Source organism: Caloenas nicobarica, chromosome 4 (assembly GCF_036013445.1).
Source record: "Caloenas nicobarica isolate bCalNic1 chromosome 4, bCalNic1.hap1, whole genome shotgun sequence".
NCBI classification, from domain to species: domain Eukaryota; kingdom Metazoa; phylum Chordata; class Aves; order Columbiformes; family Columbidae; genus Caloenas; species Caloenas nicobarica.
In genome coordinates, this window is record NC_088248.1 from 52120641 (window position 1) to 52142096 (window position 21456).

Below are 21456 nucleotides of genomic sequence, written 5' to 3' on the forward strand. Positions count from 1 at the left end.
TACTCCTGAGAGGGTGCTGAGGCCTGGATGTGAGCTCAGGCTGCAAACTCTTGCTCATGTACGCTAATGGACTGTGGAGCCACTGGGCCTCCAGGGTAAACTCCAAACCAATTTAAAAAGGAATCTGATGTCACTTGCGGCTGTCTGTACACACTACCTGCATGCCTTCTTGGCCCGATATTCCCACACCAATATCAGCCACCTGGATCATACTGACATCATTGGCACCATCACCTACAGAGAGAAGAAAAGAGGAAAAATCAAAACTAACCCCTCTTATTTGGAATGCAACCTGGAGGCAGGTTTGCTGGCTATCACATCACCATGGAGGTGACAGGAAAGGACAAATATACAAGAACACCAGAGAGTTCAGTGAAAAACGCTTTTATGGCCAACAGTGCAGCCTATGGAAAAGCCTAGAGAAAGCAGTATTAGTAAGCAGAAGGCCTGACTGAACTGAGCTATATCCTCCAAATGGATATTAGCTGTTCCTTTTGTCAGAATTTAGTTGGTATGCTGGAACAGAAAATAGAGCTGTTTTAAATCACCCAGTCATCTCCCCTCTCCCTCCCTATTTTGGGGGGTTGTGATGGAGAACGACAAGGAAAATCCCCTTACTTGCTCCTTTGGACATGTTCCATAACACTGTGCACAACTGCTGCTGTTCTTGTTGTTTTAGATTACCATGAACAAATTTATGGACTAAATTTGCTAGTTCAGAAGACTAACATCATCTTATGCGAGAGGCAACTACGAGTCAAAGGATTATCTTCCTTGTAAAGTAAATTTTCTGACAGACATTAACAAAAATATAGAAGAAACTGGCTTCTGCTTCTTTTCAGAGAAAAGATAACTGCAGGACTCACCGACAGCCAATGTCATTGCCTTTAGCTTATTTCGCACCAGTCTGACCAAGACACTCTTCTGCAGCGGTGTGGCTCGGCAGCAGACTACAGCCCGACATTTTTCTGTGAGTTCCAAGAAAATATTCTGTAGGCTGTCGTGAAGGACATGCTCCAAAGTTCTTCCATCAATAACCAGGCCGGCACTGAACCCTGGAGTTTGGGTGGGGGGACTTGCAGAGACACTCCCAAGTTTATGACTGGGTCTTTTTTTGGCAGAAGTATTCTGGATGCCTTCTAAAATTTTGTTCATCACCAAGGCACAGGCATCCTAATTAACCGCAAGAGAAAGGTAATTTATTAAGTCCTGTTTGTGTTCTGGTTCCCTTTTAAATTTATAGAATACATATGGAAAAAAAGGCCAAAGGGTGCCCTTGTGTAGCATTTCACTTGAATCCAGAAAGGCTCAGCCGTGAGGCTGAATAAACCCTTTAAAATCACAAAGGGCCTGTGATTTAACTTTGCTGGAGTAGATTGGCTTGGGTATTGTACTATGCGAAGCGAAAAACTGAAGCAAATCAGAAAATGTTCATAAACCAGCAGAAAAAACAACCATTAAGGATTCCGTAATCTAAATATAGCTTTCATAAAAGACTTTTGCTCTCTACGTTTCTTTTGTCTGGCATGCAAAGCCAAAAGTGCATTTCAAATCAGATTATAGGTGAGCTGCAATGAGAAGAACTGGCCTTGTGGAATTTTTTACGTTGTCAGAATATATAAGATGCACAAAAGATTCTTGATATCAATATATGTAATGTGTGTGCTGAACAGAAGAAAATACATATTCTTAAATCTTTCTCATTATTTTACTTTGAAATGCAATACTATTGAATCCTGTCTCTTTTTTTATTTCAAAGCCCAGTTAGAGGGAGGAAGAGCACTGCTGCAAAAGGGGCTCAGTTCTCACTGTTAAGTAAGACACTTGTTCCTCAGTAGGAAAAACGGAAGAAAAAAAGTGTTAGCAAAAATCGAATCCCAAAATTTCCTCAAACACAACTGGACTAAAAACTCTTTTCTTTTTCACTTTATTTTCCCCACAGCTACCACCTGCCACACAGTCTTTTATGGCAGATACAAATTGAATTTCTAAAGTAACATATAAGTGGAGAAAAAAAGAAAAACAAAAGGCCTTAGAAAAATCCTCCACTCCTTTAAAGAAGTCTCAGATTTCATGTCTCTGCTCTGAGGAGAGACATTTCATACATTGACTTCACCAGTTACAGTTTGTAATTTTTATATTAAGAAACCAAAAATTGATAAAAATCAAGATTTGAAAACAGCTGCTTACAAGTATCCACAACAGGACATAACGACCAAGTAAAATTGAACTTGCCACCCATAACACAGCATTTTTAATCACTCTTTATCACATGACTCAGTTATTGGGTGGTGGGAAGAAGGTGGCTTCTGCTCTGATAAAACTGTTGGCAGATTTGTTTCCTTGAATAGTGTGCAATGTACTTTTATGAGACAACTCTTTGTATGTTTATGCAAGACAAGCAGGGCTGAGGGAATATATTACACAAAGCAGCACAAAACTTAATTCAATAGAATTTGCATGACAATAATTGTTACATTGCTAATATGCTATAACTGCCATTTGAAATCTCTAGTAACACGTGAAGAGTATCAAATCTCTAACCTACCACAAAGAGAAGCAGTATATTCAATTAATGAACCATCATTTAGATTGTATATAAAGATGTTACATAAAGTATTTCATATTTTACCTGCAGAGAACATCTTATTTTTCTGTATTACCCTGTGATACAGTCTGACTGAATTTTTCAGCAGAGAAAAAGAAAATAAATTGAAGAAAAGTGTAATTTTCCACTTACCCTACTCTGTGATCTGAGAGTGAAGATTCTGTCATCTGGTTCCAGCAGTTTACAAGCATAGGCAATGTTGACAGCTGTCTCTCTCTTGTCACCTGTCAGCATCCATATTTTTATTCCCGCTTTCCGTAACGCCTGTATTGTGTCTGGAACACCCTCCTGCAGGCGATCTTCTATGCCGGTGGCACCTTAATTTAGACAAGCAGAAGGATTAGTGCTGCTGTATTTCCAAAACCAAAACGCTGGAAGAGTGACAGGATATGATCATCCTCCATGTATATTCACAACTCAAACCAGACACCCTACTGGGACATGCTTGGGAATTCCTCCCTTCCACATCTTTCTATCCCAGACTGTTGATACATTCCCCTGTTACAGACTCAGGGGTCTCCAACTCTTCACAAGACCCTTTTAAACCAACTTTTCTCATTCTCACGGTTGTTTCATCCTATAGTGGCTGTAGGACACAGACTCCCAGGCTTCTCATGACAATTATACTCCATTATTCTCACTCCCTCCTACCTCAAACTACCCCAAACCTTCTTTCATGTATTGCCTTGATCCTTGCTATCTCAAGGCCCACTTCTCTTCCTTATTCTCAACTCTGCTCCAGGCTGAATTCCCTGTAGCTCTTGTCTCAAGCCCTCACATTTTCCACATCAAAATCTCCTTTTCTTATATTTTTGCACACTGCTGCAAAGACCATCACCAGGTTTCTCAACTGCTCATCACTGCAGTACCTCCTGTCCCAGATCCTTTGAATTCATAGCATTAAACTCTGTGTTTTGTGCTTCCTCCTGCCCACACTGCCAGCCAGCCCTTAATGGTTATAGAAAGACTTTCAACAAAAAATAGAGACTTTAACAGAGACATCCTCTTTTCTGGTGTGCACAGCAGGCAGACCCGTGTCCCTAAAACCAGCTTACAAAATCTTCTGTTCTGGTAACAGTGAGGTAACACAACATCAGCATAAAGCAGAACCATCTCTGAGAAGTCACAGTGCCAGAGATTTATCATGGTACAGGAGATTTTCATGGCTTTCTCACAATAGAAATGCTACTAAATTATAACCAGGAGATATGCTTTGGTTTGTGGTATTCTCAGGGTAAGGCAGTTTCTCAAAAAGAAACTTCAGCCAGCTGCAGCTAGGCTCGTTCTGACAAACAAACAACACGAAAATTCAAAGCAAAGTTTTAACTCCTAGCATGTTTCTAGTGCAGGACTCCACCCAGCAACTTTTGTATAAAGCACTAACTCTCATATGGGGATGGATAAGAGCCAAAAGGTCAGGCAAAACTCTGACGCTACAGCAATTTCTTCAGTAAATAGCTGCCAACAGGATATAGAGTTCATGGCCCCTGCTCACCAGGACGATGAAAACCTCCAGGTCCTTGCACTGCACTCTGCTTGCATTTTGATGCAAGTCAGCAAAAGAGGCAGGAAGGAAGATGCTGGGATGTATTTGATGCAAGCTTCTTTGAGAGACAATGCCAGGCACCCAGGGAAGAGAGAAAAGTGTTTTTTCAACTTGGGCACTCTAGACACTTAACATTCCCCTTCTAAGGTACTTGATCACTTTGTAATCTGACAGAAGCCAGTTTCAATATGTGTACTGCTGAGATCCAGATCTGTGCTTAGTGCTGCACGTTAGAACTATTTTTTCCAGAAACAGATTTCCATTCAAACAAAGGCCTGAGCCACATAAATTTCATACCTGCCTACACAGTGGACTACAAACTACTGCTGTCCTCCATGATCCTGGTAATACCGAGATGACTGGAATTTTTGCTTGCTGTTCTTTGAGGACAAAGTCTTCATTTTTCAGTCCTAAGAGGACAGTCAGAGTTATAGCTGCAGCTACACCAGTTAATGTTTATTAAGAAAGCAAAGGAAGGCTCAAAAGAGCATCATGAGAAGTGCTGTAAGTAGTCCTACTCTGCAGATCACAATGCTCCAGGCAGGAGTAACTAGCCAGCAGAGGTACCAAAAACAAGCATCTGGGCAGTATGAAGCCATTTACCCTTCTTATTCTCACTCCCATTTAATGTTAGGGCAGACCCATATTGCTTACTGTCCCACAAGACACCTGAGGCAAAAAAAAAATGCCTTGGCCTGCAGGACAGCAGGTCTCCACAGCAGCTAGACTTCCCTCTGCTGACTCCGGTGCAAGAGAGTACTAGTATAGCACATCACCCCTTAAAATCACAGCAGCAGTGCTCTGGCTTCTCTCCACAAGCTGAAGCCAGTAATCCCAGAATTCCTTTCAGTATCAAGGTTTATGGCATTTGCCCTGAGCAGATGTGGCACAAAAAGAGGGAAGCAACACCCTCCCACACAATAGGATCTGTCTCTCTTCAGCTTCTAGCATGAGCTGCCTTTACCACCACAGTCAGATCTTTGCACTTGGTTTTCCAAATGTTGTTTGCTGGGCAGTTCTCTAGAGCTGTTATCCCAGACTGCCTGCAATTTAACTTTTACACCTCTACACCGAATATTTTTCATTGTGTTTTGGCCCCTCGGTTTCTGCACAGCTGAATGACCATCAGAGGAATGGTTCCTGCAGAAGCATGCCTGACTTCTTATCTCTGTGTTATTACAGGAGGACATGGCACGAGCATACCTGCTGTGCCACAAATGCAACAGTGATGGAAAACATGCCCAGAAGTGAATGCCCTGTGAATATTTGTCCAGGCAGGCCTGTGATTTGTTATTATCATTTCACATGTTTATTATGATCACAGTAAAAAAACTCTAGTGAGCATAAAAAAGTAACCAAATAAAGAGTTGAAAAAAAAAAAACCCACAAATCAGTAAAATTTTACAAACAACAGAAGACCACTAGTTGCCTTCAGCGTGTTGTACAACTAGTACAAACTTAGAAGCAAGATTTATGAAAATTCAAGAGTGGTAATAAATACTAGTTCTGTAGAAAGCAATTTTCCACCTACCAAGCAAAGTTAGTTCGGTCTCAAGCCTGATGGCAGATTCAAGCAGCAGCTCCTCTCTATTGTCAATACTGGTTTCCGCCAAAAAATGATGATTTAACCACTCTGCATATTCTGAATCACTCATCACCTACAGAGGGAGAGAAAACACACGGTATGTATCTATATTGACTTTTCAGAGGCGCCTGAAGTGTCCTCACATTTACTTCTGCTGTCCACATACTGAACTGAGAAGTGCAGCCCCTGGCAGTGCATTACTTAGGTGTCCCAACATGCCCACTGATTCAGCACAATGTTCATAGTGTCAAATTATTTTTCCAGGCTTCACAAGCCAGGTTACTCACTGGCACCCTGTAGGTTCCTGGGGCTGCCTGACAGATTTCCATTTAGATGGCAGGTAGGCAGGCCAGTGAGCACAGCAGACTCTCCCTACTGGTCTTTAATTGCAGCACTGACACAGCCACAGAATCACTGCCCAGTGGTGTACAGCTTGACGACTGTACAGCTACACAGCCTGCACCTTCACTTTGCATGGGGCTTTGTAAAGAGGTTTCTTGCCTGTTTCAATCCCTACGGAATTTTACTTTTAAGCAAGCTTTGAATTTAAAATGGGATCTCAAAACATGACTTAAGTTTTGCATCCAGAGCTTATAACACTGTAAATTGTTCATGAAACCCAATAAAACATGTCTGACTTCATTTTTTCCATGTCTGGAATTCCAACCAGGATAAGCTTCACACAAGGAGACCTGCTCAGGACTCTTGAAGAAATATCAGGCTATTTGACAGACCCTGTTATAGAATTAGGCTGTTAAGCTGCTTGGTATCCTAAACTGACAACAACTATGGCAATCTAACAGAACTCAGGAATTGATTTGGGACATCTTGCAAATTCCTCCTGAAAGAACATAAGCATAAACAAAATGTAGAAACAGAAGCATCTGTTTAGAAGCAGTGACGTCTGCTCCATTGGCGATATCACTCGGGTTGGTCATAGACTGTAAACATTCTTGAAAGTATCTATTAAAAGGAATACCTTCTTAGCAACACACAGAGTGCGCAGTCCTCTTCTGGCGTAGTCATCCAAATGCTTCTGAGTTCTCTCTTTGATCTTTTTTTGTTCCATTTCTGAATTTTTAGTATCTATTATCACAGAAAAAGCAAAGAAAGGAAATTAAATATGCATTCTTAGGCTAGTTTAGTAGAAAATTTTTAAAGTCTAAGCATGTTTTTTAAATAACAAAATGTTAACAGGTTTTATTTTAACTATGAAATGTATCTTCATGCTTGCACTATGTACTGTGGCTGTATCTATATAGTGCCAGTGTGCCAGTCCGCACAAAGTCAGGGGGATCCCATCTGGTACTGACACATCTTCGGATGCCACTAGTTTATCAAAACGTTTTCCTAAAATAAAACAATTTTCTAAAATGAACTGGGGCACAGACACCCAAGCAGCTTTACTGTCACTGGTCTAGTGGGAGAGAGCTAAAAGGGCAGTCACTTTTTAAAAAAAAAGCTTTTTAAAAAATTTAAGGGGTTAAGGGGGGCACTGTTTGGACAGGCATTCAACTCACCTAACTTTGGACATGTAGAAGTCAAGCTCCAAGTTTAGCTTGAGAATAAAAGTAAGGAGAGGTATCTCCAGACATGAAATTACCCCCCTAGCACAACAAAAAATTTTGGAGGTGCTGTTTGTGCCTCATGGCCTTTTGTCCAGACTTCAAATGGCTAACATTGGATGAGTTAAAATCCACCCTTGGAACTGGAAATATTCCTCTTCTTCACTGAGATCGAAGATACAAACCAAACTCCCTTTTGCAGAAAGCAAGCCTTTCAAAACAATCCCTTTCTATTACTTCCCAAACAATTAAAAAACTCCCTTGGAACATCTTGTGAACTTAAATATATTTAGGTATTTATTTCTAACATCCACAGATAATACTTCCTCTTTACTGCCACCAGTTAAAAATCAATGACTGTTCGCTACAGTGTGTGAATAAATCAGTTAGTGCTTAAACAACACAGTGCATCCCTCCTGTGACAGATTCAAAAAATGTTTCCCCCTGAACAACAGGGCCCAGCAGGAGGCACCACACAACTTCACATATATTATTATTACATCTAGAAACACAGAAATAGTCAGTAGTCAAAGGAAAAAAACTCAACAAGCACAGACAGGTGACATCTGCTACCAGTACCTCTCTCCAACAGCTCAGGAACACTAGCAGAGGTAAAGGTATGTCATCCTAAGAAACACCGCACTGTGCAGCAGATGCCAACTATTCAAGCAGATGACCTTACTTTTGTAACTGGAAATACTTCAGTTGGCTCCAGAGGGTCTGCTTAGACACTACTAAATCCTTTGAATAACAGCTCCTCTCAGTTTCCACACCAGCAAACAGCACAGCCATATCCAGGTGACAGGCAATACTACCTTTCTGGGTTCCCTATAAAGAACTATTCACAGATAGTTCTGCTTGGTTGCTGGTCTCATGAATCAGGCCGTCTCTTCAACTGCACTGAAGAACAGCAAAGGTGAGCAAAGAATTAGAAGTTCTACAGATACCTTCAGACACTGTTCTCAACAAATCCATCATGACTGAGTCTGCACCTTTTGTGTAAACCACCACTTTGCTGGAGACTGGATGCCGAACCACCACTGACATCCTTTTCCGCACTGAATCAAAAGGCAGGATATGCAAAAGCTGAAACGTTAAAGATCCCAGACCCGCAAAGTCCACAGTTACTCGATCTGGAGTCCTAGACTGTAAAATACATTTATAAGCCCTTGCAGCATGAACCAAGGCAGCTTCATCTGGACTCTCAGCTTCATAACACAGTTTAGGTAAGGGAGACAATTCAATGGATGACACAGCACTGTTGTGTTCACAGTCAGCAGCTACATTCACCATTTCTAGTTCTTGAGGCACTTGGGAATTTTCAGGGCTGTCAGTATTGTGAGGCTCAGCAGCCCTTTGGGCAGCTCCATCCAAAGCAGGTGAAGACAGTTTCGTTCTGAAAATAGACAGTTTGCTCACAAAACTATTGGGGCTTTCAGACGATGACTCTTTTACACTTTGCAGAGGGGAAGAACTTAGTCTCCGGACTGACAACCTCTGGAACATCTGCCTGATTTCCTCAAGAGATTTAATAGGCATCCTACCCAGTGGAGAGAGTCTCATCTGAAACAGAACAATTAGAGAAAGCGTTTATGTTAAATTCTTCGTATTTTATCACACTAAAGAGGGACGCTTACAAACTATGTATGTTTCTTAATGAACACAGTATTTTAAAATTTACCATGAGTTTGACCACTTGTATTAAAGATGGCCAGCTCAATTAAGCATATAACCATGAATACACCAAGCAGCTTCTGTAACAGCTTCATTATTCAAACCAAAAGAATCGTAAAAATACTTCAGATCTAAAAACTGTATGCATTCCAAGTTTGATTCATGACTCCATGTATGCTTCTCTTTAGAACCATTTCAGTAATGAAGCAGTTAGTATGACATGATAACTTTTAAAAGTTGTGGCAATTGGAACTAAATGCTTTAAATCTTGTTCTGAATTAGCAAGATACCTGTGAAGAGTAAATCAACTCCATATCCCTCACAGTAACTAGCCACAAGCATTGTTAAAAGTACAGTACCTTATCAACACTCTTAAAATGTCTGAATCTAAAACAAAAGACAGTTCCCCTCTCAGCAATGTTAGAAAATTACTGTTATTCAGAACAGTTAGGCAGCTAATAGCTTATGAACAAGGAACAAAGCATGCAAGGCCGACATTAATCTCTCATTATGGCGATGAGTTAAGAATGAATTATCACCAGGAAGCAGGTTCTCCTTTGACACTGAAAAGCACAAAGTAAGGACAGTCTCTGACTTCAGTTCTACTGCAATTGTGCACAAGTTGTAATGTGTCTCTGTTCAGCATCATGGAAATAGAGACTAGGAACATCCTTTCATTGTATCTCCCTAAGGCAGCACTGAAACGTTCCATTGCCTTGAGCTCTTTCATGTCATTCCCTAATCCTGAACTTGGAAACCTCACGTCACGTTGTCCCTCCCAACCTACCTACTAGCGACCTGGGGATCTTCTCGCCTGCTAGCAAGTCATCCAGAAATATTATTCTCTAAAAAACTGAGAATCTTGCCTGAATATTTTTCTTCATCATCTTTAAGGAATGGCTGATTAGGAACTATGAACACACCTGCCCCATCCACACATGGACGTGTAGGCTGCCTGCTACACATTCTGGGAACACCTGGAAGCATGCTACAATACCAGGCTTATTTATGCATAGGAGGTACTTGATACTCCACAGGATACCTTTTGGGAATGTCTTCAGCCATGGTTGTCGGTTCACTGCCTAAATGGACATCAAAATCTAGTCCTGCACATGTCATAAACATTTTTTTCAAAAGACAAAGTCAACAAATGGAAATCACCAAGGGATGGGGGGGGAAGGAAATAAAAGCTGATCTTTGGAATTATCCTGTAACACAGTCAAAATTGGTAAAAGATGGGGTTATGAAAATCCCACCCGAAAAAAAAAAAAAATTAAAAATATAGTAGTATCTGAAAAAAAATGATAGTTTGTGTGCTCTGAAAACAACAAGCGGTCTCAGGAAGACCTAAACACACTCCAGACCATTAAACCAGGACAGTTTAGCACAGGCATTGTACATTCCATGTGAGACCACTTTATGTCATACTGCAATGCATTTTTTCTTCAAATTATTACACATATGAAATTTGATCTTCCATGCTTTCGCTGGAATTCTGTTCAAATAGTCAGGGAACAGGTAAGAGCATTCTTAGTTCCATATTCTGGGAGTCTTCTGAGATTATTCTTATCTTTCAGACAACAATAACCTAAAGGTAAAGGTCACCCGAGTGTTAGGGTACTCTTAAGGGAAATCATGAACATATCAGGAAAAAGATAGTTAGAACATAGAAAAAAAAAATAATAAGTGCAGTTTCATCTCAAAATTTGTCTTTTAAAAGTTATGAACAGTCTATACAAGGAAGCAAAAATATTGAAGCCAAGTTTCTCTGCATCGGAAAAACATTACCAGCATTATACTACACATTAACTCATTGCATCCTGTGGGTTTACAGTAATTTCCTTCTTTCTAAAAGGACAAACCAATACAGGAAAAAAGGATCATTTTCTAAATGCCAGTTAATTGTTTTCTCCTTTTGTAATCAAACCAAAGGGAGCTCATTTATTTATGAATATGGCCAAATAGCCAAAAATAAGTCCTTCTTACCTTCTGACGTGGCTGATTGGGGACCGAAACTACAACAGTATTACAGATTGCCAGTGCAAGAAAGAAGTCAGTGATGTACATTGTCTCCAAAGATAATTTGCTGCTGGCTTCTTCTGATTGTTGACAGGAATAAGAAGAAATTTGTCTGAACTTCTCCAGCAGTTGTGCGTCTGGCACAACATCCGTTTCCTATTGATGAAATAAACAAAACTGTCCATTAGGAGGTTAGATCAGTTACAGATGAATGAAGTGTAGAAGCTCATACAACTTCCCTCCTGTTAAACTAGGAAATAAAGGAACACTCTGGTGTCTTCACTGCCTTGTGCTAGCCCATTGGAAATGGCAAACTTCATGCCCAGATAGGTAAACAGTAGAGCCTTAGTTCAGACACTTCAACAGAGATTAAACATGATGAACGCTACTTAGACACTTTCACATGCAGAAGCGGAGCTTTTACTGCTCGTAACCTCCAATACATATTGGTCATCTAGATATTTTGTACTAAAACCAAAAGAAAATGCTAGAAAACTCTTAAAACAAAAGAACAAACTGTTATTAAGATGAAGCTGGTCATTTTAGCTGGAGTGATCATGGACTCAGAGCAGCAAGAAACAAAGCACGCACCTACGTGACCCAACAAACATCTGCAATGTCAGCTGTAAATAGGATGCAGACAAGCAACCATGGGAGGCTCTGGTTTTGATGGAAGAGAGAAAGGATTTCTTAAATTATAAGCACTGTGATCAAATGGGGGTAAAACGATATTCCTTTACAAGTTACTTCAGAAATTTAGCATCAAAACCAACAGCTTTTACTTACAATGGGGCTGCTGAAAGCAACATGTCCTAAGTGCGGCACATCACCTGTTCCATCTTCCCTTCCTAACACAGGGGAACTACCAGGCAACCGATCCAAAGACTTTCTGTTCAAAGGTTCATTCACAGCTCTGCAGTTGTGCCCCCGCCATTTTGACATATGGATCGAAGCGCTGCACTGATGATCAGCTGAATCCTCATCCTCTGAATCCATCTCTTGATAGGATTCCAACCTCTTTGCTATGGAAAGAGAAACAAAATTATTGTTCCATGAGCAAAACCAAACTTGTCTAAAACACTGTCTGGAGGTTCAGGAAACAAATTTTTAAAGTAAGGAATTCAGTATTTGGTTAAGAATAATCTACCATTTACAAAAAATAAATCGCATGACAAGATGTCACACTGACTTCCTGTTTGGGACACTGCACTTCAAGCGCAACGCTCCACTGGAGTGAATCCAGAAGAAGGAGCAAGAATGATCAGGGTTCTAGAGAACAAGAGCTGCGTGGAAACAGTAAAATAAGCTGGAGCTTCACAGCCTCTAGAAGGGCATGTTAATGGCAGTTAAATATTAATAATAGTCTTCAAGTACATGAAGGGCAACTGCATAGAGAAAGGAAATAGCCTGTTTTCTATGCACACTGTGGGTAATAGAAGACACAATGGTGATACACTGTGCCAAGACAGACTCAGGCTAGGTGTCAGCAAAACTTTGTCAGAGGAGACGTGCCATAACAGAACAGAATGCCTGAGAAAACAGTGAATTGGTCATCACTGGAGGTCCTGAAGAAACAAAAGAAAATATTCATAAACAATGATAGCAACAACTCAGTCTTAGGCCAGAGAAATGGGACAAGATCACCTCTTGGTGAGGCTCTTCTAGCCTAATTATTTTATGATGGATCAGGATTGTATGCCAGTGGTTTGACAAGTACAACTTCTAACAGGAACTCATGGAAACTGTGTTTTCTATCACTTCTGTATGGGACACCCCCTTACACACATGTACACATTTTCTGAGTATTTAATTGAAAAGCAGGTTCAATAAGCAAACTTTGTACTGACATGTCTAACACCTTCGCACCAAAAGTACAAATGCAGTTCTGTGCCCCACAAATCTAACTTGGAAGATCAGTGGTGTAAAGAACCTCTGTAGCAAATGGAAACATGCCTATATCATGTGCTTGTTAAGAACAGACCCAAGTGTTTGCACTGGAGTTCTGGGACAGTGTTTTACCACATGCAAGAGGTTGCAGTCTCAATCCAGACAGCACTAGATCACTGTACACTATTCAGTTTTTACCTGTCACTGTGAAAATAGCATGCAATGACCATACACTAGCAGTTCAATGCCTGCAGCCATTGACAGCATGAAAAACCTGTTCTGAGAGCTGTGCATTACCTATTTATTTCATTTAACTGTGAATACAAACAACAGCATCCTAGGAAAAAAAAACAGTATTCATATACAGACATCTCCTGCCACACTACTAATTCTCTATTTCTTTTTTCTTATTTACAGTGGCAGCTAATGTAAAGAAAATAAGTGAAAAGTAGGATACTATTCTGTTTTATGCAAACAGCAAACCTATCCACAGTTCAGAGTCCCCAGTTCTGGTGCTCAAGTGAGATGGAAATAGGTTTTTCATGTCACTTTTGAGTCCTTTTCCTCCTAGCCAAAGCACGGAAGCTTAGCTATGTTCAGGAAATGAGCTACTGGATTTGTTAGACGGCTAAGTTCGCCTTATTTCCTGTTGTTTTCTCTTTCTGGAATATAAATGAAAGTCTCCTGACACTCATCCTGCCATTCTGATGAGTCCAAGAAAAGCAGAGAGACCAGAGTTTACACCTTCCTCGGCAGGCCATCTCCCTGATGTCAACATGAATTTAATAAAACAATTCTTAAAAAAAAAAAAAAAAGATAAGTGGGAATGTAACAAACCGTGGCTCTCCACAATTACCAATTATAATGTCCCACATGTGGAATTGACACCTTTTAGCAGAAAGCAGCAACAGTGACTTAGTGGGTGTTTGTAGAGGCAGGTCTGGACAACACATGCCCATTCCAGTATGAATCCCGGCTGCTGAGAAACCTGCATGCTCTGTCTCGATTAACATACACAGCACCTCTTGTAACACCAGACTGCTCTGCTGCCACCATCCAAAGGGCACACACTACTTTAGACAGAACACTGCATGGGGGTACCTGTATAGAGGACTACACTGAATCAAAGTAATAGCTGTTGCGTGCTTCCCTCATGTGCACCTCTTTACCCTGGGCAATACAGACATAAATACAGAAATATGTACATACATATGTACAAACATACGTATGGACTAAGTGGCCTGAATAGAAACGACTATATTGTCTTGCACTACAACTCTTACTATAGGTAGCAGGAACCTTGCAAATAGCAGCTCTCTGCAACTGAAAAAATGTAAAATGGGACTAAAACACAAGACCTCCAACATTTTTCAAACTGATTTTCAGGGCTCACATAATTTCTAGATTTGTTAGGAAGAAGCACATGCTCACCCACCCTTGAGGTAAAAGACAGAGCACAGCACGAAATAATTATAAACATAATTAACACACTTCTGTTTTTGAAAGATAACTCTAAACTACTAGCAGAAGTAAGCAGTAGACATATAATACTTTCCCTGGCACAATGAGAAGAGGATCAGCCACAGCTACACCATTTGCACTACACTTTGGTTTATCACTTCTGAAATATTTTTCCTTCCTTTAGAAAATGCTCTGAAAATATATTCTACTTTTTATTTAAGTTACTCCTTCACCAAGTTTAAAACTTAAAAATATTTCTTCACACTTTGCTGTTGTCATCCTTCCCAGTATAATTACGCAAAGCCAAAAAAGCACCTGGACACTCACACTGTAAAATTTTCAAAATATGTGCAGAAATTACTGGACAAATGGTTTGTAACCATCTGCTCCTGTGACACAACAAAAGAAGGGCTGAACTGATCCACTGCTGTGGCCAGCAGGGTGTGCCTTTTGCACACAGTTGTAAGCAGCAGTTCTATCCGGCAGCAAAACCACAGAAGGGGGGTTTAATATACAGCTGTGCTTCACATGTCCACCTGTCAGCACCTCACCTTTGATATCAATGGAATACCTGCATTGCTCACCAGCAAAACAGCAAATGTCTGCAGCTCATAGTACTTACATACATACGTATTTGGATTACTGTATCCTCAAGGGCAACAGTATGTCAAGTTGGAGCCTTTAGATATACTACACAAAGGTGGTGCACTGTTGTGGCAGTCAACAGGATGTTTGAACCCTAAAATGACAAGTAAGCATGACATTCTGGTTGAAAAAAAACCCAAGATAGTAAAGACTAGATGGGCAATTTTCCAGTGTTCTGGGTTCTGAATATTGCAAGGAGAGAAGCAAAACACAGTAGATGTGACGTCTTCCAGAGTGAGTAAAGAATACTTTGTGGTATCAAATATGTTGGAACTTCACTAGCTGCAAAGCAGCACTTTACATGCAGCCTTCAAGTCTCTTAACTATATATGTCCCATATATATGTCTCTTAACTATATATAATACTATATATGAAGGGATCCAAACAATGGGGGAATATGCATGGCTATTAGCAAGATTAGTGTGAATTTATGCCTTCCATGAGTGTGTATTGCCATACAAACTTCATGAAGTCCACTGGACCCCATAAAAACTTTCAGCTTCCCTGAGAAAAGAAAAATGACCCATTGTGAACACAGGTTTAGTGTCTTACCATTTTCTTCATGGCAATACTCGCGTCCTGCAATGCTGCATCTCCGAAAAACCATCTTATTTTCAGTGAGGGTTCCAGTCTTGTCAGAGAAAATATACTGAATCTGGCCAAGGTCTTCAGCAATATTCAGTGCTCGACACTGAATTGTTGAGTCTGTTTTCTCATGGTAAAAATCAATGTCATTCTGTATTAAATAAATTTGTCCCAATTTGACAATTTCAATTGAAACATAGAGAGAAATTGGGATCAAGACCTACCAAAATAAAACAAGAAGATCAAATAAAACCAAACTCTTTGGCCAGTTACAAACATAAAGTAGCTCCACTGAAACCAAAGAGTTACTTCAAGGATATAAATGAGAGCAGAATATGACCCACATTCAAAGCAGACTGAAGTTACCTGTAATAAAATGATCATTGTCCAGAACATATTGAATCCTGCTAACGTTGGAGGAATCCATTTCCCGTCTGGCTCAGGGATGTTAAAAAAAGGTATTTCCGAATACCTACTCAACCAAATTCCATGGCCTTAAAAACAAGAACAGGATAAAGTTAGTCAGTTGTATGTAAAATTTATCACAGTTCAGGGTCATGGTGTTCAGCCTCATCTAGGTGTTCCTGCTCCAGCAGGGGGATTGGACTAGATGATCTTTTGAGGTCCCTTCCAATCCCTAACATTCTGTCATTCTGTGATTCTGTTTGCTGTTACACTTTGCAGCTCTTTCTGAACTTTTAAACTACCATTTTATCTCCTGAGTTTTTCCTCTACAGGAACTCCATTAAAATTAATTAAGTATCAATGCATACATGAACAAATACCTTACATATATTTCCATCAACAGCACATCTATACAGACTATCTCAGAACTAACGGAGTACTAATTACACTTGATACACACTTTTTTTTTTTCCCTAGAAAAACCTCTGGCAATTAATTGTATTATCCTTGCTTGTCCACTTTCTAGTTAACTTGTGAACACTATGTCATCCTTATTAAGTGTAGTCTGAAGAAGTTTTTTTAAACATGTTTTAAACACCTCTTTGGTTTGTCATAAAAGTCAGTCTGCTTAGATTTACTCAAGCTCACTATTTAATCCATCCCTAAAATATCAAGTCCTTTACAACTCCAGTTGCATTAGACTTCTCCCCACAATGCTGTACATGCATCTCATGTTACCCGAAAAATCCTAAGAGAAAGTAGGAGTTTTGCAGAGCAATTAGTGACAGAAAAGAGAAATGAATTGAAGAAACAGGTTCTAGACCTAAGAACTCGTACCAGAAACATACTTCTTGACCATACTCCAGATTAAACATGACAACATGAACTAAAACCTGGCAGCATCCTCAACTGCTACGGAATTACACATGGATAAAGGCAGCTTCTGAGATGGGTGGTTAAAATGAATCGGCCCCAGAATAAAACACTAAGTGTTGTAGGACGAGAGAGGAAAATAGCAGGAGTCTGCTGATTCTCACTTACCTATTGCACCGGTTAAACACATCAAAATTAGAAGCAGAACACACCAAAGAATATCGGTGTTCACTTTTCTTTCCAATTTACTGCGCTTGTAATGAGGGCCACTGTTATTCAGCATAGCTTTGGTTTCGTGACCTGTAACCACAAGTTGAAGTTCTCTAAGAGCGGGTATCAGAACCACAAGTGCTTTATATTTCTAAAGCTCTGGGAAATGGGACATTTCTGTTAACTAATATTTGAACACCAGTTATAAATATGAGCAAACTAACTGCTCCTACAACATAAAAATTATGTCCTAAAAAAAAGCGAACAAGCTAAACCAAAATCTGTCATGGATACATTAACTTTTATACTGTCAATAATGTTCCTCCCTATAGAAACATACTCATTCTTGACATTTTCTATATTATTTCTAATATTTTCTACAAAATCCTATGCCTGCATTACAACTGTCTGGCTGGATAGATCATATTGATTAGTTTAAAAACCTCTGCTGTTTGATACAGAACACTGAAGAAGAGCACTAGCTTCAGTTTTGGACCAGAAAAAAACCCTAAGCATGCCACACATCTCCATGCCCATTTCAAAACATGGGTTTACCACCACAACTAACAGTTGAAGACAGGGACCTGTTCACATGGAACAGAGTTGGTCTCCCATGAATAACCAGACACATAAGTTCTTTACATTGTTAAAACAGAAACAAACTTAATCCAGACATGAATTCTCAACATTTCTTGCTACAGCTGCCTTTTGCTGGATTCAAGCTTCCACTCTCCTAATTCCCCTTTGTACAATACTGTTTCTAGGGCACATAACTCTACCGTGTTTGCAAAGAAATCTGTGAAAGTCAGGGCAGTTCACTAACCTGCATATACCACTATGCCTACAACAGCTTCTGTGTTTCTTACTGTGCATCCTCGGAGCAGTAAGTTTTCCTTGCTGAGGCCCACTCGATCCTTGTTTGAATGCTCACTGGAAAAAATACACATTGCTTCAGCTGTAGGACTCCAGCAGTTCTGAGTCAGGCTTTGCAAAACCATTACGGAGCAGACTTCCCAAAGGAGCTGCTAGTGACTGACTCCCATTCTGACATTTCCGATCAGGCTTTTCAAAAGAATGTGGCAACATGCATGCATATCATCTTTGAAAATCCAGACATGTAGGCACTGTATTAAAAGTTCTTGTGCTTACAAGTCTGGCGTTTGCCAGCTGGCACATGAGAAGTAGGCAACACTACTGAAAAGAGCTGAAGACAAACACTGGAAGTCTGAAAGCCTGACTTCTACTTGGATTGCCCACATCAGAAAAAATTCAAACAAAATACAAAATCCCATTTTAAATATACTGTGAGCATCATTACTTCTGTGGCATACTTTCAGTGCAGGTAGGTCCACTGTTTGTCAAGGTGTTTCCTCAGAGAATAAGATTTACAGATATTTATTTTTCTTTTCGTATTTCTAATGTATCAGTTCCCACAGGGAAGAATATAGACATTAATCAGTCACCCCATGAAACAGTATTTTGTTTTCCAACTGTATAGAAAATCATAAATCCATAAGAAGAAAGGACACAGGCACATTGGTCAAAAGGAGTTTGATAAAGTCACTGATGGTTACACAAAACAACTCAGAGGAGAGGAAGCCAGTCCTTCCCATTTCCATTTCTGAGCAATGCAGCTTGTCTGGCAAGGCCATGGTCCAGACTAAATACCGTAGATATCACGTGTTATTAAGAGCAGATTTGAAACAGTTATTTTGAATATGGAATATACAATTGCTAAATAGCCTGAGCGAAGATATTGAAAATATTAAATAAAAAATAAAAAGCACTAGTGGGCTTTCCCAGTTCATAATCTGCTGCTCAGAAAGCCCTTCTGGATGGAGCTCCATGTGTTGGGCTGCACTCAGCAATGTAGTGATGCAAATGTAGTGACTTCTATATATACAGTCATGATTTTTTAAAGTAAATGTTACAAGCTCTCTGAATATTAGTAAGAGCATCAAAGCAAATGACAGTACTTTAAAGAGCCACCAAGCTTACTTACACAAAGCCTTTGAAGTGACTGAGGTCATTATTAGGATTTTCACACACTATCCTACTGGAAAATTTTTCTGGATCAATTTCAGAGACCTGAAGCCATAGGGAAAAAAAAAAAAAAGAAAAAAAAGGAGAAAAAACCAAAACAAAACACAGAGAACTCAGACAAAATGTGATGGAACTTAAAACCATCATAAATTCATAGGTTCACATATTACTATCTAACAATTTAGCTTCAAAACTGTAAGTTGCTGGTGGTGTTGATGATCTGCTACTCAGTGTAAATCACACTTAAACAGCATGGAAGGACTTCCTAGTAAATATCAAATCCTGGCAAGTAGCAGCTGAATTGCTGATATTTTGAGAACACTGGAGAGAAGAAAATGGGTAGAAGAGTAAGAAGAAAAAAAAATGCAATAAGAACATCTGAAAAGCAGAGATTTCCCATAACTTTTTTTTTGTTATAAGGAAAAAAAAGAGGCCATGTCTTCTCTGCAAGTTTCTTTTAAACAGCCATTGTTTCCAATACCATGACCAGAATACTATCTGTGCTAATGCAAAGAAAGTAGAACTTTTTAATGATGCTTGAGCCTTACCAGTACTGAACAAAGGGCTGTTACGAAAAACTGGAAGTACATGTTGTGAATAAAGAGCAGGTGAGCTCTTCAGTAAAAAGCCAAGCAGAACAAATATCCTTTATTAATAAAGAATGAAACCTAGCAAGAAGAGAAAAAAACAAAAGGCCTTATCTTTAGAGTTATCTGCAATTGCACTTGCAATTTAATTTCAATTAATGGCATATGAGCATGCCTCTAGCCTCTGGTATAACAGAGCCCTTTCCAAGCCACATACCTTGCACTAACTCTTTCAAAAGTAATATGTTCTACTCTTTAGAAAAAAGAATTACCAATTCAAGGTTTCAGACTGCAAGGATAAATCTATAATTCATAGGTGTTAATTCAATACTGCTACATGATTACAGGTCTCTGAGAAGGCTGCACTCCCACAAATAGGTGACTTCACACCGGCGGAATAGCAACTGTGAGGTTAAAATACAATACTGCAAGTAGGATTTGAAACACATACTTTGTTGACTTGATAAAAAATTATATATTTTTTGCTATGGTTTGCTGTATTGGTTTATTGCACTGTATTAACCTGAAGTCAATATGAACACAGCCTTAGACAGACAGATACCTTCTCAGACTCTGTAAATTTAATTAACTATGGAAGACTTCTCTCTCCACTGACCTTTCTCATGTTTATTAGTACAGGAAGTACAACATTTCTGTAAAGCATTAGATGGTATAATTGATTCATACTTTTCAAGCATTTCGCATCATACAATGATTACACAAAAAAGAGCACAAAGATAATAAGAACTATCCCCAAAAGGAAGTAAAATAGCCAAAGCAACCGATTCTTTTCTTCTACAGCCTGGAAACTGCTCCAGATACGTACTTGCAGTGAAAGCATCTTATTCTTGATGGACAACTAAACCATCTGACTTTGTCAAACAATTTGTAATAGCAGTGAAGGTTTTAGTAGGAGCTTCTTGCAGTATACCTTGAAACAGCAATCACAAAAAGTCAAGGTGTAACCTACAGTGGGCACCGAAGTTAAGTCTACACTCTGCCAGTACAAAACAGAGGTGATAGAAACTATGTCCAAAAGCAAGTGTCTTGATATGGGCACTCCAGTCTTCCTGGACTGTAAGTTTATGGTCTATATTTCTTCATTCTAATCTTAACTTTGACAAAGCAAATACTGAGAGTACAAGATTTTGCACCTTATTTCTTGAGCTGCTTTCCCATGTTTCCTGGCACAGAAGAGAAGATTTTCTAGGGCAGAACTAGAATTATTTGGATTTTGTGTAAAGGTCCCTAAAAAGGGGGAAGGATGGGAACTGAGTAAGGCAGCTGGGAGTGATAAGCTCCACATCAGACTCTCTCACTGGAATGGTAAGAGAGGCAACTTTCCAAGGCCATGCCTGCTGCTTTGGCCATGCTGTGTTCCTGACAAACTATTGTTATTATTAATATATGGCCAGATAAGACGGCATGGGAATGGAGAGGGTGCATAGCCAAGGTGGAAGAGGAGAGCTGGCATCTCCTTCCATCAGCTTGGCTTCTTAGGCTGCCTGGAAGAAAAGGACAACACTTTCCTCTCCAGTAGGTTTGAGGATGCTGCAGCTCGACTGGATTCAGTCTGACCACACAGGCTGAGAAGGAACAGATCAGTGTGGTCCTGTGGCCTCTCTTACAATGTCATAGGAAACATTCACTGCTCACAGCGACTTAGTGTTAATGGCATATTAGCTTCTCCACCCCACTGAACCTGTGCTTGGTTCAGCTAATCATGTGAGGTGTGGAAGGAAAAGGAGACTAATTCCTTCTT

At 39.8% G+C, this 21456-nt stretch overlaps 1 protein-coding gene across 2 annotated transcripts in view; it reads right to left on the reverse strand.

The window, feature by feature from the left end:
• Positions 1–21456, reverse strand: part of ATP10D (ATPase phospholipid transporting 10D (putative)) — a 36794-nt gene that overhangs the window by 9369 nt on the left and 5969 nt on the right. For both annotated transcript variants that reach the window (XM_065633520.1, XM_065633519.1), the window contains exons 4-16: positions 19067–19152; positions 17888–17994; positions 17023–17154; positions 15943–16070; positions 15544–15796; positions 11784–12019; positions 10965–11153; positions 8252–8867; positions 6719–6825; positions 5686–5812; positions 2741–2925; positions 867–1173; positions 158–234 (exon numbers count right to left, since the gene is read on the reverse strand). In XM_065633520.1, the coding sequence (XP_065489592.1) occupies positions 158–234; positions 867–1173; positions 2741–2925; positions 5686–5812; positions 6719–6825; positions 8252–8867; positions 10965–11153; positions 11784–12019; positions 15544–15796; positions 15943–16070; positions 17023–17154; positions 17888–17994; positions 19067–19152 (2550 nt within the window). The remainder of the gene's footprint in view (positions 1–157; positions 235–866; positions 1174–2740; positions 2926–5685; positions 5813–6718; positions 6826–8251; positions 8868–10964; positions 11154–11783; positions 12020–15543; positions 15797–15942; positions 16071–17022; positions 17155–17887; positions 17995–19066; positions 19153–21456) is intronic.